The sequence below is a fragment of the Carassius auratus genome, chromosome 3, assembly GCF_003368295.1.
Source record: "Carassius auratus strain Wakin chromosome 3, ASM336829v1, whole genome shotgun sequence".
Classification (NCBI taxonomy): domain Eukaryota; kingdom Metazoa; phylum Chordata; class Actinopteri; order Cypriniformes; family Cyprinidae; genus Carassius; species Carassius auratus.
In genome coordinates, this window is record NC_039245.1 from 29,756,284 (window position 1) to 29,779,699 (window position 23,416).

General features: G+C 35.7%; 1 protein-coding gene across 1 annotated transcript; it reads left to right on the plus strand.

The window, feature by feature from the left end:
- The first annotated feature begins 22,036 nt into the window (after nucleotides 1-22,036).
- On the plus strand, nucleotides 22,037-22,987 carry LOC113042171 (G-protein coupled receptor 183). Its single transcript, XM_026200788.1, has one exon. It carries the CDS (start codon nucleotides 22,037-22,039, stop codon nucleotides 22,985-22,987), a length of 951 nt encoding a protein of 316 aa, XP_026056573.1.
- The last annotated feature ends 429 nt before the right edge of the window (nucleotides 22,988-23,416 follow it).

Genomic DNA, 23,416 nt, shown 5'->3' on the forward strand with positions numbered 1-23,416 from the left:
TCACGTCTCACATTTGGTGCTCTTACTCAGAATTTACTTACATTTTATGTAAGCGAGAAGTGTGAATATTCTTCAAAACTCTTTTTGTGATTCATTCTGACCATGTCATATCAAAATGGGTCTTTAAAGGAAATTTTTTAAAAAACATCTTCAGGCCACTGATATGTAAGCATCTTCATCTGTGTGAGTTTATATTGTTTTTATATATTTATCAAATGTACTACCAATTAACTTTTGCTCAGAAATTGCTTGTAAATTTCAGAAGTAATTACAAAGAAACGGCAAATAAGACACTGAATTAAATGTGACATTTTTAAGTAGAAAGACTGATGTATATTTTTGGTCCCATATCATTTTAAGGTCCATTTCTCACTATTAACTCAATATTAGCTACAACTTTTGCCTCAATAAACTCCTAATTGCTACTTATTACTAACTAAGGCAGTTGTTAAATTTATGTATTGGGTAGTTTTATTACACCTTTAAAATATCTTTGTTTACAATGTACCTTAATTGGTGCATCTTTAAAGTGGGAGAAAATTGTCAGTATTGTACCCTGTACCTTGTCTTAAATTACACTCTTATGCAATCATTCAGTCTTGTAGCTGTTCACAATCATGTAAATCCATGAGACTGTAGAGTATCTCGTGTCATTTTATGATTCAGAAGGATGCGATGAGCATCAGCTTCAGTAATACACCCTTCATGTGCTCTTTTTGGACTGAACCTGCATTGGTCCAGACTCCACTGCAGACGACTGCCCATCTGTGCAGAGTTACGTCACTGAAGTGTGTACTTGAAGAGGCTGAGGGGCAGGGCTTAGGGTGAATAAAAGTTCAGACATTTCTGTCATGTTGTGAACACTCTCCTATTTGGTTATTAGTGATGTAGTGCATTAAATCTATCCTGTTAGGTTTTGGTATCAAGAACTATTATGACATGATCACTGAGCCAGTGATTTCAGCAGATCTGTCTGATCATGAACGAACCAGTCTTGTGAAGCAAATCAACCAATGAATCTGACCAATTGTTTATAAATCAGACATCACTACTTCTCATGAACACATCAAGGAGAACTGGATGTAAAGATTCTTGGTAAATAATGACTTTTTGGCGGTAATTCCTAAAAATCTATGCTTGAGCTTTAAAAGACTTAGAATATAGTTCCCAAGTTGTATTGGATTACATTATACTTTTGTGTGACTTTATAATTATACATTATACTTTTACATCCATTTGAAGCTTTTAAGCTACAATATATGTAAAATGTACAAAAGCAACCAGTTTAACTGCTTAGGCGAGTCTTTTACATATTTGTCTTTTGTATCACTTTTTCAATCCATTTACATAAAAAGGAAGCTCAGTCTAGTTTGAAAATGAAAAGTAAGACTGATTACCCCTACTTGGTCAAACGTATTAAGAAACAGTCTTAAGTGGTTAGGTTTATGCATTTGGCTCTTCTTTTGACTTCCTCTGAAGAAACTAAGCCATACAGATGTGCAACAACATGATGGTAAGTAAATGACGAGATCTTTTACATTTTGGGTATTCCTTTAATGTGGGTGCGTCTTACGACTACAGTGTGAAACAGGCTTGACAATGGTCCACTCACTATTAAAAAAAGATGACAAATAGATTCATGAAATTAATCAAGGCTTGAATGCAGATAGGCTTCCCAGGCATTCGTATGTGCTCTCAGCACTTCCTTCCTGCCTTGTTTCAGCTTAGGGCCTGTTGCCCTTTCACAGCCCTCGGGGTGGGGAGGACGTGCAAATCCCATCCTGCCCTCCGATGGCATCTCTCTGACACTCCACTACATATCAATAGCTGCCACAGATACAAATAAAACAGCGTCAACACAATCCATCTGTTCCAGTACACTTATCACTTCTGCTCATTTCTCACATACACAGCACAAACCCTAGTTTCCTTGCTGAACTATAAGCAATATCAGCAAAAACTAGCGAACTGCTTTAATTTCAACTTTGTACAAACTCAGCTGAAATATAACATTCAATACAGAAGTAACCAATTTAGAACATTCTGCATAGACAACGGTTCTGCGTGTCACTCAGCCTACAACTGATTTAAATAAAGTTTGGGGTTGAGTTAAAAGTTTGAATTATGTTGGACAGTGGAAAACATCAACTACTATATAATGAAATACTTACACATCATAGCAATGGAATGCTGCTTTTAAATGGCAATCAAGTAAGATGCTTTTTAATGCCAGAAGTTGTAGTTATTACATTGACCAGCAGGTGCTGACTTTAGTCAAACTAATCAGCCAAAACATGAACCCTTATTTTACTCATAATAGAATCAGATTGACCAAACCAGTAGCTATAGTGTCACAGATCATTCATTCTTAAGGTTTTAGGACCCATATTTTACACTAAACATCAAGTGATGACCCAACAAAGGATTGAAAATATTAAGTGTAAAATGTAGCAATATAATACGGGATTCAAGCATGATGGTAAGTCACGAATCTGTCCAATTTGACAGATTAATTTGATGAGTTACAAAAAGACATAGGAATCATTTTGTCCTCCATTTATTTGGTTGCCCTAACTATACTTTTTATATTTGGTTAGTTGCATGTCATTATTTGCTATCTTCAACCCAGAACAAACCTGCAACCCATTATCACAGAACCACTGTCACAGTCAGATATTATCACAGAAATGTTCTAAACCAAAGTTTCCTAATTGTAAGATCTGTTGTTTGAGTTTTGCTAATGAACACCATAATGAGTGACAGCTCTAACTCTGACTGAGCAGCAAATCTGAACAGCTGGAAATCGAGACTGAATGCAGTGACTTGTTTATCTGTGCTTGCTGGGCACTCATAACATTCCAGATCAGAACTAGAATCTGACTGTGACAGCCTTGTGAGAGGGTAATGAATCGAAAGTTACAGGCAAACAGAGCACTAAGGCTCTGAGCCTGAGGGAAAAACATAAAATTGACGCTCTGTGACTCCATCTCCCTTTTTTTCAGACCCATTCAAAAGGCATTATGCTCCAGAGATGTGCACTAGCATAAAACATACACAAACAAACAATCACACTCATGCATCCACAAACGCGGTATGAAAATGTATAGGCCAACCAATCAAAGTCTTCCAAGTCTTCACATTCATTCTAGATATACAGAAAAGCTTCAACCATTACATTACGTCTATGAAATGTCCACATAAAACACTGAAACCCAACATGTGGTGTGTGTGTGTGTGTTTGTGTGTTTACATTTACATTTAGACATTTGGCAGATGCTTTTATCCAAAGCGACTTACAAATGAGGACAATGGAAGCAATCAAAAACAACAAAAGAGCAATGATATACAAGTGCTATAACAAGTCTCAGTTAGCTTAATGCAGTAGGCCTACATGTAGGAAGGGTCTTTAAATCATATAATCAAAATCTTCTCTTCGTTTTTACAATGTTGGGTATTATAACCAATCACACATGGGTCTGTTGAGTGTATGAATGCATCGGCCAATCAGGGGCGTTCAGATGAGTCATCTCCAGAGTTTTGTTGTTCAGTTTCCACACTCGCTGACTTAATTCTGCTCTCTCGCAAATTCTGTCATCATAAAAAAAAAAGTGCAGATGTACATATGAAGTAGGAGATTCATTCATTAGAAAGTGTATAGACAGCTTTACTATAAGGGGAGTTTTTTTGAGAGAGCTTTAAATATATTTATTAGTGGTTGACCGATATATCGCCAAGGCCGATGTGTAGGCCGATATTTTTCAAATATCAGCATTAGCTGATACATTTTTCTGCTTACCCAATGTGTTTGAGGGAGGACTTTTATTTTGACGATGCTGAGAGCGTCAGTGCCTGAGCGCCCACAGTGCTTAAACTTTCTTGTTTGTTATCGTCATTAACAGTTCTGTCTAATACGGATAGAAGTCTGTCTAATAATCAGATAGAAGGGTTAAACAAAGAAATTGATGTATACAGAAAGTAGTATAACAATTGTTTTAACATTAGGCCTATTACGAAAGGCGAACATTATAATACCTTCTCATTTGCCGTCAGCATTAAGCAAATATGCAATTATATAATTTAAACAAATCTTTGAATGACTAATGAACATTTAATTTCACAAACCTTCCAAACTTAGTCGAATCCAGCTGTGAGATCTTGTGAAGTGTACATGTGTATCCAGCATGATCAGGTGTTCTCTGCGTACATTTTTAATCCATTATAAAACTATTTCAAATCTCTTAAATATTAATAATAATCATTTTTAAAAATCATGTAGGCTTTATATCGGTTATCGGCCCCTGCTTTCCAAGATATCGGCATAGGCTGTCAAAAAACACATAAAGGTCGACCACTAATATATATATGGTCCTAAAATTATTACACAGTTTTTTTTTGTTTTTTTTTACACTGATAACATTTAAGAAGACATTTTACAAATAAATCCTAATTCTAAAACGTATAATGTTTAGTTTTCATTTTAACCTTATCAGGGTAGGTTAACAGTATTTTATACACCCATTTTCCATTTTATTAGATAAACCTAGCTAAACCTATGCTGTCTAATTCAGTCCTGCAATGTTTTCATGAAGATACAATGTTCAGTTTTTGGTGAAACTCTTAGAGGTGCTGATTGAACTTCAGGAGTATTTGGGAGAATGAACTTTGTGGTGCTGTGAAACTTGATAGCATAATACAGAGAAGTGTTTCTGTTAGTTAGCCTGTAATCATTGATATAAACAAAGCAGAGAAATTACAGAATCATGGGGAAATCTAGAAAACTGTCAGTAATACTTTAGCAGAACAAACATCTTCCGAAATTTAAATTAATAAATCAAATTTTAATCAATTTTGAGATGGAATGATTTATTGCAAGACAGATCAGACTTCATTAGTTTCAGCTAGGCATGCAGGAATCTGTCTGTATGCTGTACACCAACTGAGAAGTGTATGTACGTACTGTTGTATGAGTTCCAGTGTCACAGAGGCAGGCTCCTGGTATTCTAATTTGAAACCGTAGAAGCAGCCAAAGAATACAGATAAGGCATCTGCAAATCCCAAATGCTTGTCCAAAATGTCGGCCACCTTTCCCTCAATGCTCACCATCCACTTTGTTAGAGAGAAATGTGTTCTCTGAAAAACAAGTACAAATTACAAAATGGAAGTACAAAATACCCCAAATGGAAAACCCTAACCTTTCCCAAAATGATAGGCAAATCTTCTCTTACCAAGCATTATGATTCTCAGAGTGGCTGGCAGGCTCATGTCTCATGTCAATGGATGCTTTTGCTGCAACTGGCTTAAGAACACTCAAAAATTCAACATGCGTAAAATACGACCTACATAAATAACAAAAAATGTAATTCACAAGACTATTTGCCTACTTACGTCAGCCAACATGAAAATGGATTCTTCTTTTTCAAGGAAGTTCTTCATCAAAAGAAAGCACTGCTGCATGGTTGTTGTGGCCCACTCAATGCCACAGAAGTCCCTGAATCTCTCTGTTCTGAGTTTTTCTTTGGAAGAAATGTATGATCCTCTTCCCCTTGGTTTGACGAGTCTCCCCAAGTCAATCACATATATCAATACCTGTGAGAGTTTTGATTTTCTCACAAAGTGCTCTTTTTGTAAAAAAGAAAGGCCACTGTTCTTCAATCGAATTTATACTGGGGAGGAGGGCAGCTGTTTATCATGTGATGTTGATAGATGTATGTCAAACTCATTGAATTGTCGATATGACTCAATGCATGTCTGCAGCTCTGTGCTATCAGACTGAAATATGGCCACCACATTTCCGTCTTCCAATGAGTCAACTGTTCCCATTCTGGGTGACATTTTGGATTGCTAATTTGTGCAGCCATAGTTGTCTACTTTACACTGTACTGGTGTAAAGGTGGTAGTGACATCACTAGTTTTTGTCATTGTCCTTGGTCTCCATTGTCACGGTAGGAAATCCAGTGTTTCCTCCGTGTCATGTTTTGTGATTGTTTTTGTACTTACGTTGTCCCCATGTGCTCGTTTAGTTGATTGTCATCACCTGGGTGTTGATTGTCTCGCTCCAGCTGATCTTCATCACACCTCAGCTACTTATACTCACCTCGCTCTCTCTCTGTTGTCAGATCCTCTCTCATGTCTCCGTGTCCTAGTTGGATTACCGTCTTCCGTGTTCGTGTGCTGGATTGGATTCGTGTTGTCGTCCTCGTGTCAGTGTTCCGGTCTGTTCCTGGGTTCACCCATTGACCTCCTTCACCTGCACCATCGACTTCACCATCCAGCTCTTCTCACGCCACCGTAGACCTTCCTTGCCATTGCCAACATTCTGGACTCTCTTTCTAATAAACATCATCTTATTGCCTGCAATTGCTTCCTCCTCATTTACCTGTCGTTACATCCATATTCTGTTTCTTACATTGTTACGAATGACATGGTTAAGTGGTTTACCACTACAACAAAGTGCACATGTTTCTTACCAGTAAGTATCAGGAATATTTTCCCAAAGACCAGTGTGTCACCAGTATGCTTTAAAACATCATGAAAAAAATATAGAAAATATATCTAACTTGTTTTATAGTTTTTTTTTTACAAAATAAACCTTCATTTGTGAATGCCGCTCCTGTCAGAACAAAATGCTCCCTTTTCTTGGCATTCTGCTTACAACAGATTGAAAGTGCACAAGAATTTATCACTGCTGTTAAAGCATGTCTTGTTGAAGAAATGCTACCGCAGGGTTCCCCGTAAAGATGAAGTGGCATGTAATTTGATACAATAATATTAACCAAACTGTCCATAGATGCTGGGTACTTCGGTATAATCATATAAGCTGCTAAATAAAATGAAAAATAAAGTAAATATATTAAATAAGCCCCCTTGAGAAAATGTTTGGGAGCTCCTGGCTTGAGTTAGGACTTGGCAGTAATGATTCATGCTGCAACAGGAACATGCTCTACACAAAAGCATAAAAACAATTTGTGGAAAAATTCAGGAATATTTTAGCAAAAACGTACTGAAAGCATCATGCTACAATAGTAAACATGCATTCCTTTTGTACTAGAGTCCTGTGCGTACTGAACAGGTTAGTGAGAGTAGTTAACATGGAATACTTTTGGGAAGTTGATGTCTTGCATTGTGACGCTATACCAATCTAACTGTTAAACAAACAGTTTAACAAACTGTTAAACTGCATTTTAATAATTACTTGAAAACCATAATGAGCGCATGATAAATGTATAATCATTGAAAGACACTTAAAAAATATTTAGGGTGCTTAAAATATACGTAATGTATTTAATGGTATATTCAGTATAATGTTATCATTTTAAAGTTGATTAAAAATACTGCCAAAATACATCTCTTAATCACCCACACGCAGTCCTCTGTTCTCTTCCTTTTCTGTCATGGAGTCTGATGCCTCTAAAGTTCCTCTTTCCAAACAGATTATCTTTGCAACACTCTAACCCACACTTGCACACACTGAGACATTTCACATCTTGTCAAATTCATGCACAGCTCAAACACAGCCTAACCTTACATTTTTCTCCTACCAAAAATGTGGGTAGTGTTTAAGCAGCTTCCTTATTTTCTTTCACAAAACATCATGCTTCATAACTTTTGGTGAGGAATGAAGACAAATGGTTTGCAGTATCACACACCGGTACTAAGTAATTGTGGGGAAGTCTCTGTAGCTCTACCTTTCAGTCTATCCTGACAATTTCAGCTTCTATCATTGCATACCTTTCAAACAAGCTTATGCTATAGTCTTAGAGTAAACTCCTCATTGCTCTACTGTGAATATTATTGTCCCTTCTAAAGTCTTTGTTTCTGATGGTTTACTAAACAATTCGGTTGCCAGAGCTTTGATCCCCCTACTGATCTCAAAAACATGAAGGCATCCAGAAAGCTAGATTTTGCACATTAATCTGTACAAAGTCCAAAGTAAAAATATTATCCAAGCATGTACAATAAAAAAACTGAACATCTGACAAAATGTTCCTTGCCTCTATTTTTCCTCTTGTTTTAGGTATAGGGTTAAATGTGACCACAGTTTGACCTTTTGTCCAGTTTAGACCTCGGTCATTGTTAGAGTTATGATTAGGACTATGATTGGATTTTTTTCCTGCGCATGATTTTCAGTTCCTTCCATTATTATTTCTGGAATGTCTGCCTTTTTTCTATACATATGGCATGTTTTACAGATAAACTCAGGCTAATGTGTAGATAAACATAAGAAAACAGAAACATGACAAACAGCAATCTCTGAAAATGTGAGAAGAAAATGGTACTGTTATTGTTCTATTGAAATAGGATTCCAAACATCATCTTTCTTTCTCAAAATTACTCAAAGAATCATTAATAGAATGTTTGGGCAACTATAATCGGACCTAAAAGCATTAAATTCCTTATGATTCCATAACTACTAATGTGTTCTAAATTAACTTTAATGTATTGTGTATGGGTTTTTTTTTTCACTTACTAATGCTTTTGTAGAGTTGTTAAACATCTAATGATGAATAATTAATAAATGTAAATCCATCAGAAACGTAACTGGGAACGTGTCTTTAATTATGCAAACAGAAAAACATCCCAGAAATATTATATGTTTTTTTATTTTTTATTATGTGACTTCAGTGATTTTTGCATTAAGCAACAGTGCATTATGATTTATCCATTATCTAAATTAAAGTGCAACAATAAACTTGTTTGAACATTAAAAGTTTCTGAAAGACATTCATGACTTTTTATGCAGAGAGTAGATACTCTGTTTGAGAGAGCTGTGGAGGAACACACTGGAGCTGTTAAGATTAATTCTACATATAGGCTATTTGCGTCAGCTTTATCTATCTGTGTGGTTGGTGATTGAGTTGAAGAATCTAATTCTAGAGACTGCTCGCACTGACCAGCTGGTACAGTACAGGACTCAGTGTGTGTCCAAACCTACGTTGCTCTCTCATGGCTTCATGCCATTTTAAAGAGCTGTGTGCCTCAGTTTCTGATTTTTTGTAAAAAGGAATCTGCAGTTAAAATGAAACATCAAAGTGAGCTTAAATTTTATTTTAGGCTTTCACTCTATGTTGTTCCACCTAGTTTACCCTGCACTTTTCACATGCTTTTTTGTCCAGTGTTTGGCTCACACCAAACTTGCCATTTAGTCTGATGGCCAAAAACCTAAATTTATCTAATTGAACGATAAAACCTCCTTCTATATGGTTTCAGAGTCTCCCACATGACTCCTTGCAAACTGTCGCCAAGATGTTTTCCAACAGTGGCTCTCTCTTTGGCACTCACCATAAAGCAGTGAATTACCGTGTTAACAGTCTCTCCGGTTTTGCCACTAATGTCATTGTTCTCTTGGTGTCCTGCTTCAGTAGTCTCCATCTTCTTGGACAATCACTTGAGGACATCAGGTCACAGCTGAGTGATCCTCTTTTTATTTTATGAGTTTTGATTTAACTGTACTTCAAGGGATGTACAATGGACTGGAAATATTTTGTATCCATCCCCTGGTTTTTGCCGCATTATTTACTCTCCAAAAGTTGTACCTTGTAAAGCTTTATTTCTAGTACAATCAACTGAAACCCCTATGACTCTCTGTCACCAGCAAGGTCAAATTTTGCATGTACTAAGAGAACAAAGACAGGTCCCATTATTACATTTATGTATGGCCATCAACTTTAGTTATTTTGCTAACCACATACCCTCTCTCCACAACCCTCCCCTCCAAAGATGTGTCAAGGAACCCAAACTCAGTAAACCATAGCCTGGAAGTTAGCTGGTTCAGATGTGTTTAGTTAGGGTTGGAGCTAAACTCTGCAGGGCAGTGGCCTTCCAGGAGCAGGTTTGGACACCCCTGCCCTAATGACCAGGGAACACCCAGAGGGAAACCTCTCCTACACTGGGAGTCCTACATTTACATAGTTACCTAAATTTCTGCAAGACTTAATACCTAACTTCAAATATACCTATACAAAATATTCACCAACTTTTATTCCTGGCATGATCTTCCAATGAGCCTATGTTGATAAATACTGTAAGTACTAATTGTGAATAAATAAAGCTGACAGCTTTCTGATGTTAGACAGCCCCTGAGAGAGGGGGAAAATAAAAATATGGCAAAAGAAATATAAATGCTAAGTGTCTAGAGCAGGTGATGAATAAAACAGGACTTTTGGAAACTACATGGTTGACACTTCATGTTTGATTACCTGAGACGAAACCAACATTAGTGGATGTGAACACAGATTCATTTGTGTGAATGTTTTTGGATGTTAATTTATTTTTTAAATGCTCTGTAACGGCACTGCTAAAGGGAAATTCACATTCTATTTTAAAAGTATAGTTGACAATTGATAGATTTTTTTTTTTTTACTTGTCTTCTAGCCACTTAATATCACAGGGAAAGAGAAATAATTACTGAATATGTCATCTCATTATATGCAGAAAAATAACCTGAAATTCAGAGACATTTCATAGCAATAATGGATATAAGAATAGCACATAATAAACCATGAGTCAATTCACTTGTCAGAAGTGTTCAGCAAAATGCACTCAGTGCTTTCGCTCATGGCAGGGTCAACAGACGTTCAAAGCAAACCACTTCCATACATCTGTGACGCTTCACCACTTTCAGAAATTGGAAATTAAATGTGCTGTAAGTGTGTTTTTGCAATGTCATGACATTACAGCAGAAAAAAAATCAGGAGAGTGACCCATGATTTTAAAATATTATTCAAATAATTTTGAAATAATCAGATCATAGCTTTTATGTTTATTCAGTATCATTACCTCTGATTCAGCTGCCCTCTTTCATGCACGCCTTTGGAGATTGTATTTAGTGTCTGAGCCAACCAGATGAGATCTTGTGCTTCAAAAAAAAAAAAAAAAAAAAAACATGGCCCCTTGTTTCTGATTTGTAATTTAGTTTATTATGCAGACAATTTGGAGAAATGAAGTCAAATCAGCAGCTGCTACTGCAAAAGAAAGGATGTTTCCAGAAAGGATTTCCAACTTCCTACTTAGAAAAGTGCTAGAGAATATCATGCAGAGAGGTTTCTAACTTGGAGACTCGTGTGGAAAACTGGAACTCCAGTTTAGCTAAGATGTGTATTGCACAGTGCTACAGTGATCCATGCCAACCTTTCCTTCACTTACAACAACATCTATAAACTGCCAGCATAAGATATTTTGAAGAATGTTGTTAAGAAATAGAATAATTTTGAGATGTTAAGTTCACAGAGGCAGAATTATTCATTAATATTGAAAAATAAATACTTCAGAATTTCCATTATAGAGTTTTTCAGTATGTGCCATGGCAGCATCATTGCAATTGATGAGATGTTAGCATGCATGCCAACCCTAGGACAGACATGCATTTCCTCTGGTTTCTTCCATCTCTTGAGGCTGAGCTGGTCATGGGAGCAGGCCAAAACACAGCTCAAATGCAATTCATCTTCTCCTGCCTTACATGAGGTGTTTTACATCATTACAGAAAAATGATTCAATTACACCAGAGGCCTGAAAACAAAAAATATTTTACATTGAGCTATTCAGTCCTGCCCTCTCTTTTTTTCCATAATAGTCAAGAGTCAAGATTACTTTTATTTAATAATTTAATAAATGCTCACCCATAAAAATAAATTATAATCCATAATATATAACTAAGCTATAGACTATGTATACATATAAACATAGGTTGATATATGATGGCATATGTGCTATTGTATCATTTAAAAGCATTCACAAATCAAATCCGACATTGTGTTACCATGGAAATAGTACTTTAAATCCCTTTTAGAGTCTCAAAGTTCCATATTTGGTGTTTATTTTGTGATAGAAGAATACTATGACAAATCTATTAATTTGTGAGAGGAAAATGCATTAAACATTTTCAATGGATGTCATCCGATGTTTTTTTTTTTTTTTTGTATAGTGCCTAAACAAAATCTCATCGGAACCTAAATTTTTTGTGATATCCACTTCAAATTTGGAACAAAACCTAGGTAGACATGGCTGTGATTTTATAGCAGTGTTATATTCCAAAATATTTTGAATAAATATTTATTTTACATAAAATAATAATTTAAGTACAATAAACTGTAAATTTCTGTAATTTTTGTGCACTTTAATTTTTTGAAATAAAGATAAATACTTAAGCAATAACATGCTGATTGTCTTTTTTTAGAAAAGAGTTTCATGATGCGTTCATGAATTACAAACATTTCAATTCAGAAAAGAGTATTTCACTTGCATATTATGACCCAACTATATCTACTTTGCGGGAATTCATGCCATCTTGCACACTGCAGCATGTATATGTATATAACATATAAGAAGATACATATAGTTGTGTTCATATTTTATGTTTCTACTGCATGTAATTTAGGTTTAAAAAGTCATAAGATATTGTGAAAATCATTCATGCTTGTAATATTAGAATACAAGAATGTCTTCAGGCATTGTAGTCACAGAGAAAAATCCATCGTCAGCTCTCATTATTCGTAAACACTATCAAGAGTGACAGCGTTGATACATCGGTTCAGTCTTTTTTAGTTTTTGACCTTAATGGAAGAGTTTAGACGTGGCCAGTGGCATTTCTGTGTCTGTTTCTGAACAGCAGGGTCGGTCAGCTATTCTGAAATCCTGTGTGCAGTTCAGATCAGACCTACAGCAGATACATTCAGCAGCACACAGAGACAAAGACCGTTTCAAGATTTCTCATCACTTTTCCAATATTCAAAATTCAATACTATATTACAGATTCATTACGGATTGCAAAGGTACCACATAATAATTAATGGGTAACTGTTTATCAGTGCATTACATACTGGTTTAAACAGTTTATTAATGTATCTATAATTTAGGAACGATGCGCTTAAGATGCACTTTACACAATTAAAGGATTATATTTAAAAAAATTAAGAAATTATTTTGAGGTAGAACAAATGTGTGAATTATCTATTATCTTTTTGCCATTTAATAAAAACAGTAAGCCATTCAAGGCCTGATTTACTGTAATTTTACTATGAGCAAAGAATATTTTTTAGAAGTGCCTGAAACCCCTCAACCATATTAAAATCACTGTAATATAACAACCTTGAGTGATTAATAGCTTTTACAAAGCAAAAGCATAATGACACTTATTACTAGCTCTGCTCTTATGCTCTATATTTAAATTCTCATTATATATTCTGTGCATTTAAAGATAATGTATTTCGTTGGGTCATTTGTAATGGGTGACCTAGATGGGCGTGCATGTTTTATGAGAAATTACTTATACTAGTATTTGAAGACAATATTCTGAAAGCAAGCCATGCTAAGCAGGAAAAGTCTGAACCTTTTGTTTTACCTGATATTTTGTGGAAAAGAAATAAAACTAAGCACATATCTGAATTAGTATGATGGTGATTAGTAATAATTGTTCTGTCAGATGATAATTAAAGTGTTTGCTTGTGTTTATGTGTTCCTGAGTCTTTTATAAGGATCTCAACAAAATAACAAAATACTGTGACGCACTATATACGCAGCCTTACTTGTTTCCATACAATCTGTTGTTTTCATTTACTGACCATTTGTAGGTGGCAGCACCATAAACATCATCTGTCAGATGAAGTCAGCTTATAAAGACAACATTTGTGTTCTCCATTAGGACTGGTATGTGTTTTTCCCACCACTTAGCGCATTTTATCACGAGAAAAGCCCTAATCAACAATTTTATCTGGAAGCAGGTGTACTACATTGTGCTGTTTATTTCTTGTAGATAAAAGACAGCAAATAAGAGAGGTTAATTGCAATATTGCCAAAATCCCATTATAATCATATTATAAGGATGTTTGTAAAGGTACTGACTGACAGTTTCTTTCTTGAGACTGATCATGGGTGCTCCGTTTTGGGCATTCATCACCTGAGCTGTAAAGGTCATGTGGATAATTGTGCTGGAAATGCAGGAAAAGGATGTGCTGACATGCTGCCAATGCTGCTTGGAACCAAAAAATATGCTCCAAGTCATTCACTAGTGAGTATCCTGAGCTGTGACCATTGTTGCCAGGTTTCACTAGAGAAATAAGGCCAAAATATACAACCTCTGGTTTTGGGGAGTATGCACACAGGCTGTACATCACACATAGGGTTAACAAGTAATTACGATATGCAAAAAAATATTTAATTTATTCTTATTCTTTGAACCATTTTTCTCCTTTAACTACCGTTGCATATTCATAAGGACCAAACGAGCAGCATTATTACACTGATTTAAAAAATACGATTTTATTCTCTTCAAAACATATAAGACAGGTGTATCATGGCTATCTAAATAAGATATTATTTACAATTATAATATGTGTATATTGACTACTAAACATTTCTTACTGTCGCATTGTTATGACATGAACATGCTGAATCAAAATAATTCAGATGTCAAAAGAGGCTAGTTAGTAAAAACTAATTACAATCAGTTTATGGGTTTAGTAACTTTCTTTAAGGCATGCAGGTCAACTGTGTGGTTGCAATGTATGTTTAAGGGTTAAATGCATACAGTTCTGTCATGAGTAACAGCACCATTTCTGTGGAAACGAGAATGTGTTTATTTGCTTCTGATATTGCAGTCACAGAGCTCGTTCAAACAGACAGAGCACTGACCGAGAAACACCACACATTGAGTAACACTGAAGTGGTCATACGTTTTGTTCTGTGGCCGCCAACCACTAACAAGCCCAAACACACAGCTGACTTGATCAGCTAGAGAAAAAAATGTCACAAATATGGCTGGACGCTGTTTTAACAAGAATCCATATGCAGTGGGAAAGCATGGCTCCTTCGCTGTCCATCATAAGAATTGCAGAGGGGATCACAAACAGCAGAACAGCATTACGAATTTATGATCACTCTTACAATATCTGACAAAACAATTTTCACACTCTCGAGCATGGTCATGGTTTCAGCTTGTCCTTTGAGATGGTGTTTATATGGAGACTGCCTGCTGTGGAAATTAAAGAGAAGTGATTATCATTATGGCCCTTCATGCTGTCTTTGCTGTCAGGAGCCATCACAGCTGGCGTGCACCTCTCATCACGCAGCACAACCTCCCACAGTCCCTCCGCTAATCACATTGAATCAAATCCGTTACCACACTGCGACAGGCATAAAGTGCTCTGCACATTTAAATGACCTATTAATACAACATTAAATGATTTTAAACATTGTTAAACATTGTAGTGTTAATTTTTTTTTTTTTTTTTTTTTATGGGAGTGAATGTACAGTGCTCTCTCCATCTTCAATATCACGACTGAGGTGTCCTTGAGCAAGGAACTGAACCCCCCAACTGCTCCCCGGGCGCCGCAGCAAAAAATGGCTACCCACTGCTCCGGGTGTGTGTTCACTGTGTGTGTGTTCACTTAGGATGGGATAAATGCAGAGCACTAATTCCGAGTATGGGTCACCATACTTGGCGCCATACTTCACTTCACTTTTTCACTTATTTATAATAAAATTATAAAGAACCTTTAAAGACAGCTTTTCAAGGCACGTTACAGTTTAAAAACAAAATGCACAACAAACATTTAAGAAAATGACTGGTAAGACTTTAAAATAAGTTCCATTTGTTAACATTAATTAACAAGGAGACAATACGTCTAAGCATTTCTTAATCTTAATATCTACTGTTAATTTTTACATTTACTAATACATTAAAAGAAACTATCAATGAACCTGAGCTAACAATGAACAGTTGTATTTTTGTTATCTAACATGAACAAAGATGAATAAATACTGTAACAGATGTAATATTTTTTGTTAGTTAATGCATATAACGTATTGTGAGCTAAAGTGTTGCCAAATACATTTAAAATCAAACTAAAATTAAAGGGGATTTTTCTTAATTTACTAAAATATTAAAAGCTCGTAATGTACTGTCACTTGGCCAGTTCTATTATAAGCACACGCTGCAAAAAATGACTTTCCTAATAAATACTTATGCCATGTTTTTGAGTGAAAAATATGAACATTCTTAAAGAAACATACGTTTACTTGAAGTATGATTGTATCAAATATTTAAGACTGGTTTTGAGAGATTCAGATTATTTAATTTTTTTTATCCATTTTATGTATTTTTTTACTTAATATTTCATTTTAATGGAAAGCAGAAAGGTTTTTTTATTTTTATTTTTAATTTTATTTTATGATGACTCAAGTTTTCCACTTTCTCAGGTTGTAGACTTTCTTAACTAGACGTGAATAGATGTGTTGTGAGAAGATGTGTGGTGGCCATGACTGTTACATCCCTTATTCCCTAATGGATCCTGTCTTTCTGAGCTCTGACACACTAAAGCCTATAGAGATTAATAAGACCTCTAAAGTGTCCTCCACTGAGAGAGTTGATGCATTACTGGCTAAAATAGCAAGCCGAGGTCTTTATCCACCTTCACATAGCTCTTACAAAGTAAAAAGCAGAGCATTCATTTGGGATATTGAGAGTGTGGTGTTTCGTACAAATATTGTTTTTATTCCTCTTGTCAGCTATATTGTTCGAACAATTGCTCTCAAAACCGTTCTTGCATTAAATTTAATACAACAATTTACGTAAGAATGGTTTTATGAACTATTCTCTCTGATGAAATGGCCGGACAGTAAAGTCTTTTAGCAAATTACTGCTGAAAACATAATGTGACCGGCCCAAACCCATACATCAGTTCAGCTGGTAGTCTCCTTTTGTGATTATTTGATTGTCGCACAAGAGCTATTATGAAAACATTGTGTTCGTTGGAGAATGTGGCTTGTAAATGTATGGCTTAATTATGTAAAGGAGACTCATCAGTCTCTTAGCAGATCACTACTGCCCTCTCTTGCCTTTAAAGACAAGAATCCTCCCATGATGCCATGATTCCCATGAATGATACTGGAGCCTCGCACATTTAAGTTATAATTTATATTAGTTATATCTTAAGTTAAAAATAAGATCTATAGAAGTGAACTGAGGTTGCAATGCAGTCAAATAAACAGCTTCCATTGACTTTCCTCTCACTGAAGTGGAAGTGAATCTATTTTCTAAATGCATGTTATACACTATATGTTGTTTTATTGTGAACATTTCATCCGTGCATATGTTTACTTATTTAACAAATATATTTGTTATTTTATTTATTTGTCTAACTAGTCCTTTAACAGTATAGTATAGTAGTTTAACAGTGGTTCCCAATTTCCGGTCCTGTCGCCCATCACTTCTCTGAGATGCATAATTGATATTTCATCTGTGTGTAATGCAGTTGCAGGAGGATCTGAATGAACGCGTTTTGTCAAGTGAAGTGAGCGTGCTTAGGGAATAGGGAGCAGTGAGCACTGCGTAGGGACTCTGTTAAACAGAACACAGCTCAGTTCATGGCTCTCTCTCCTAACAAGCTGATGATTTGAATCAGCATCAGGACCAGAATTAGGAACCACTGCTTTAATGGTAGAATTTACTTAAGCAGCTAAAATAAATCTTCCATTGGTTGGACAAACAGTCCCAGCTCAGACTCACACCATTGGTTGACCCAGTGTTGCTGTGTTAAACTGGCACTCATACAAACAATGTTTCTTCACATTTCAGGGAAATCAGGATTTTGATTGCTTATACAGTAGTTATCTCTGCACATTAAGCTGGAATAGGACAAGGTATTTTAACACCCAAAAGATAACATACAACTTTAATGAAAATAAAGTTCAAATTCCCCAAGAAATCCCCACGAAATTAACTAAAATTTTAAACGTGAAAAGAAAATGAGTAAAGATCTGTTTTCTTTCCTTAGTTCCACTGCACTAATTAAGTTATAAGTACATAATAATGCACTAATGAGTACATTCAAATTAGCAGTCATAACCCACAAAGAATACTATATTGCCTTACCATGTTCAGATATACAGCATTTCTTTCATGAAAAGCTTTAATAAATAATAAAACCATCCCAGTTTATTCCAACTTGCCTGTATTTCATGAAAAACAGTCCATCAAAAGAAATGCATCGCTGCATTAATCCATCAGGTTACAGCCGCATAACTCACAGCAGACATGCGAGTGCACATACTGGCAGCAGAGTCCTGCACCTGTGCTCTCGGTGTGCAGTGAATGAGGGCTAGAGACTGACATGAGGGCCTCTGGGCCGGTGGTACAAAACCAGGACCAGTCCCAAGATGCAAATCAGCCCCCAGACCGAGTTTTGGAGCATGTAAGTCGGAGTCAGGGGAGAGGTGTTGTGTGACGGGATGAATCTCAACCGATGCTGGTCTCATAGCTCACCTAAACCCATTTATTCTCTCTGACTGACTTTATCAAGTCTGTTCATTGTCTGGTTTTAAAAAGACACAATTAAGCATAGTAATCAACATAAGGATTAATAAAATGATTGGTTTATGATTGTTGAAATCATTGCAGATCTCTTCACTTTGTCAGTATGTGTTCAAATGAAACATTTTCAATGTAGAATGAAGAAAACTGTGATTATTTACTTGGAATCAGATGTAATTTTTATGATTCAAGAACAATACAGTAAAAGCAAAATGCAGAATTTAAACAAAGATAACATTTTCACATCCTCTTACAGTTTCTTTCTGATTAAGAAAAACTCAATTTAAGCCATTTAATGTGATCATAAGCATTATGTTATATACAGTAGCTATTCATGTTATTGTCATAATGTTATGAGCTTTTATCAGGGAAAAAAACACCCACCAAAACAGCTTTGATCCTGTGAGGACAGAAGAATCTTGAAAACACAGTTTAATTCACCATCAGGGACCGAGTCCGGAAAGAATCTAAAAAAAAGACCCTGCCTCCTATCAACAATTGTAATTCCTCCTGGCCTCGTGATGTTTATAAAGGCGACTCCACAATCTGACCCGCACCTTTACACCTAAAACATCTGTCAGAAGGTAAGAAGCATGCTTTTTCTTCTCTTCTCTGTCTTTTAATCATGATTGTTGTAAATATTCATGGCCCTAAATATATCATTTCTGTAATGTCATTCTGTAGGTGCCAATAACTTTTCACATGAAAAAGTCACGATGAATTTGCCATAGTATTGGTTTTAGAATATCTTTAAATATTAGAAACAAACTTTACATTTTTATTGTACATTTGTTGTATTTTCTTGATCAGGTTAAAAAAAAAATTCTACAAGTTTTAATAAGTTAGTATAAAAGAGGATTAGGGCCAAGCAATAATAATAAAAAAATTTTTTGTTGTTTTTTTTTTTTTTGACTAGACTACACTAGTTCCATTTCAAGAAAAATTATGTAATAAAAAGTTGAAAATAAACTCATTAAATTATGAGAAAAAGATATGTTGAGAGAAAAACTCAGTAAACTTCCAAATAAAATGATGAAAATAAACACATTTGTGTTGTGTACCTTTGAGTGTTTCATTCAGTGTCTGCAGTGGCGTTGGTCCTAGGGAGTAGTGTAAAGGTAGCAGATCTTTCCAATAAGTGTAAATAGTAATTAGCTGCTATTTATAAAAATAAATAGTGACAAATACTATTTGCACCTCAGTATTGTTGCACATTAACAGGATGCAATAATACCGTAGTGTAACTTATTTTGTTAAAATTATTAAATTGAACAAAACTTCCCTATCTACCCCTAAACCAACCCAATTAATACATCATTATTAAACACTCGTTAGGAAATTGATTTCATCTTGTGATGGAAAAAATGAAGTCAAATTGGAACTCTGGTTCGCCACTGCAGACACTGATTAACACTGTCCAACAAGAGAAAATGATTATTCTCAGCATTTTATTTTGACTTTTTTTTCAAAATGTAATGTTATTTATTTTTATTTTTTTGAAACTTGAGAAAAGTTTATATTATAACGTTTATTCCCAAAATTTTATTTTCGAAATTTTTCCTCTAAATTTAATAATTCTTTTTAGCACAATGACTTTTTTTCTCTAAATATTATGATTTTATTCTCAACATTTTATTTCAACTTTTTTCTCCTTGAAAAAATGTGACATTAATCTTGCATTTTAATGACTTTAATCTTGAGATGGTTTTATTTTTATAATTGCGTGGCCCTAATCCTCTTCCGTACTCTTCCGTATGTAAGCAATGTCTTTTAACAATGAATGTTTCTTAAAAAATAAATAAATAAATAAAGATTTCAAAGGTGCTAAAACAGACCTAACTTCCTTTTCTGCACACTTTATCAAACAAAGTGGCCATTATTATACAAAGCTCAAAAAGAAATTAATAAATAGCGTCAATTCTAGGAAGCCTCCTAATCAAATTCAATTCAAACTGAAGGTCTTGAAGTCATGGCAGCTTTCATTGGCCAAGTCCCACCCTTGAGGCCGTTTGACTGACACGTCAATCAACCAATCACAGTTCATTCACCGTCACGTTTCAGGGCATGGAAATGTCGCCACAATAATAGATCTGTGTGTAAAACTCTCAGACAATTAAAGATTCTATGCCACAAACTTTAAATATTTCACATACTTTTGAAAATCCAGCGTTTAGCTGATCCTGACAAGCGCTCATCTTCAGAGTTTTAACATGATGACCTACTTCTTTAGTGAGGAGGTTTGGCATCACGGCATCCTTGTTTCCAGAGCGTTTAAGAACACGACACACACCTCTCACAGAAATCCTGTCCAATTCAACCAATCAGACTATGACTTCGACACTCCTTAAGTGTTTCCACGTTTGCGTCCCATATGCATCAGACGATTAGCCAACGATCCGTGGGGGTGACGTCTGAAGCTGAGACTAATAGGGAGATACAGTAGCTATTTGTAAAGTAATGTTGCAAACAGCGCTGTTGTCAAAATCAGGAGTATAACACTAATAGAAACCCAGTGGTAGAAAATAACAAAAAAAATTGAAAACGTAAAAAACTACAAAAAGTCAACTACATTTTAGAGTTCAGTTGCATAAAAAAAGCAAAAACTAAAATTCTTAATCTAAAGTGACAACGATTTATTTATTTATTTTCTGCAGGGTGGTAGTCATTCATGATAGTGGTTTCATTCCTGCAAGTGTTTCTAGTTTGCAAAACTGATGATCACATTACCATACTTATGACCTCTTCTATTAATGCACCAAATATCTATGTAGTCAATTGTATAAGTTTCTTTGCAGTTTAATGTGTTTTTTTATGCACAGTGTGTTAATGTAATTTATGCTACTGGAGCTAGCAAAAAAAAAATGTTTAATGTTGGACATTGTGAGTAGTGTTTCTGCAAATGCAACTGCATCATAGTGAAGTCTGTCCATATAAAATGTATATGCTGAGGAAACAGGGGCGGGTCTCATGTCTTGTACGGCCCCTGATGGAAGTCCCTGTCGACAGGTGTTTCTGCACATATGTGTTCCTGTGTGCTTGTGTTTGTGCGTTGACTGCACTACTTTGGGAATATGCAGGAAAACATCCTCTGGGGAGATCCTCCTGTCTGTTTGTGATAGCTGAGTATTGTTAGATCACCAAATGTGACGTGATCCACAATTATTTCTCTGGTTTGTCTCAAGGACACAATGAGAAAACAATTTGTGACATCAGTAAATATAAAATAAGCGTAAAATATGATGAGAATGGTTCAGCTGGAATATATAATTTCATTTTGCAGACTTTACATGTTTTATTACATGGTACAAGCTGTAAAACGGTCCTCAGTTCCTCATCTAAAATACTGTTAATTTCATTAACGAATACCAAGATGATGATGATGACGAAGATGAAGACAAGACGAAACTGACATGACCTTATCATCATGTATTGTTATCATGCTTTGGGTTGCCAAATGTTAGGAATTTAAATCCCCCTATCAGATGGGAATATTTTCGGCCCTTTGTTTTACTTTATTAGGTAAAACATTTAGGTTTGTGCAGTATATTGTAAGCAGAAGCAGCACAAAATGGCTCAAGAAGCAGACAGAAAAACACACTGTGCACCTGATTTCAGTCAGTCTAATATTATATTTAAAAATGAATTTGTGAGCTTAGCATATTAGTAATTAGAAGTACATGAACATAATTTTCCCTGTTCTTCTAGAATCAAATTTCGGCTCTTTGAACATCATGGAGGGTCGACTACGCCACGACACAAGATTCAGCTACATCTTCAGAAGCAGCCTGCCCTCCTCCAACCTGACGACCGATTCAGTCAATGCCACACATGTCTTCAGTGTGTTCGATGGGTGTGAAGAAATGGTGGCCGGTGTTGTTTTTGACCTAGCCATACAATGCTTTAATGTGATCATTGGAATACCTGCCAACATCCTGGTGCTCGCAAACCTAATAAAGACCCGAAATGAACCATTAACTTCTGATATCTTCCTGGGCTGCCTGGCGTTCATGGACGCATACTTTGGATTCATGACAATCGTAGCATTTCTCAATTTCTACCACTGGAAGAGCACTATGGGTTGGAGGTCTATGAAGTTCTCATACGGTGTGAAGGACACCAGTGGGCCGCTCTTCCTCTCCTGCGTCTGTCTGGATCGCTTTATAGCCGTTCTCTTTCCCATCGCATTCGGACAGTTGAAGGCCATCAAATACAGGATCGGCCTGACCATCGTGGTTCTTCTGCTCACTTTTGCCTATGCTTCGGCCAAAACTGTTGGTGGCCTACCAAACTTTGAGAAGGTTTTCACTGGTGAGGTCTTGTTTGCGTTCACCTGGATGGTGGTGTGTAACGTGGCCATCCTCTGGGCCCTGAAACGCTCACGAGGTTCTGGTAAAGATGAGATGAATCCTATGAAAAGAAAGGCCTTTAAGATGGTGCTGTCTATTTTGATCATAATCATAAGCAACTATCTCCCTCCAGTGGCTCTGTTCCCCTTTGAAGACCACTATCCCCATAAGGTCTTCACTTGCTATGTGCAGCCAGTATGTTTTGCCTTCGTAAATATCAGCAGCACGATCCAGCCTTTAACTTACTTATCCCGCTTAGAGAAAGTGCCATTCTTACCAGAATCTTGTGTGGAGCGGTTAAGCTGCAAGGAAAAAGAGAAGCCCTCAAACAAATGATAACCTTCCTCTAATACGAACATACTGACACTGATCATAAAATGTAAAGTAGTAGCTGCATTTCTTCCCTTTTCAAAATAATCATGTAAATAAGGAGACAACTGAATCTAGAATAAACTGAACTTGTTAGGTGTTTATAATTAACTTGATGTTTTCAGACTCCTTTTCTAGATATGTTATTAATTGTAATTTATACATCATTACAAATGTTCAAGCCTTAATGTATCTTGTTTAAATCAGACAAATAAAACATGTAAACATTAATTTAAAGAGTTGTGGCGCCATCCTGTGTTACAGACAAGAACATAAAAAAGAGAAGTTGTTTGTGATCCCAGACATAAATCTATATAAATCTTTTCTTTAAACGTTTATTTTACATCCATAATTAAAAAATGTATAAATGTATAATTTAACGGACACATGACATTT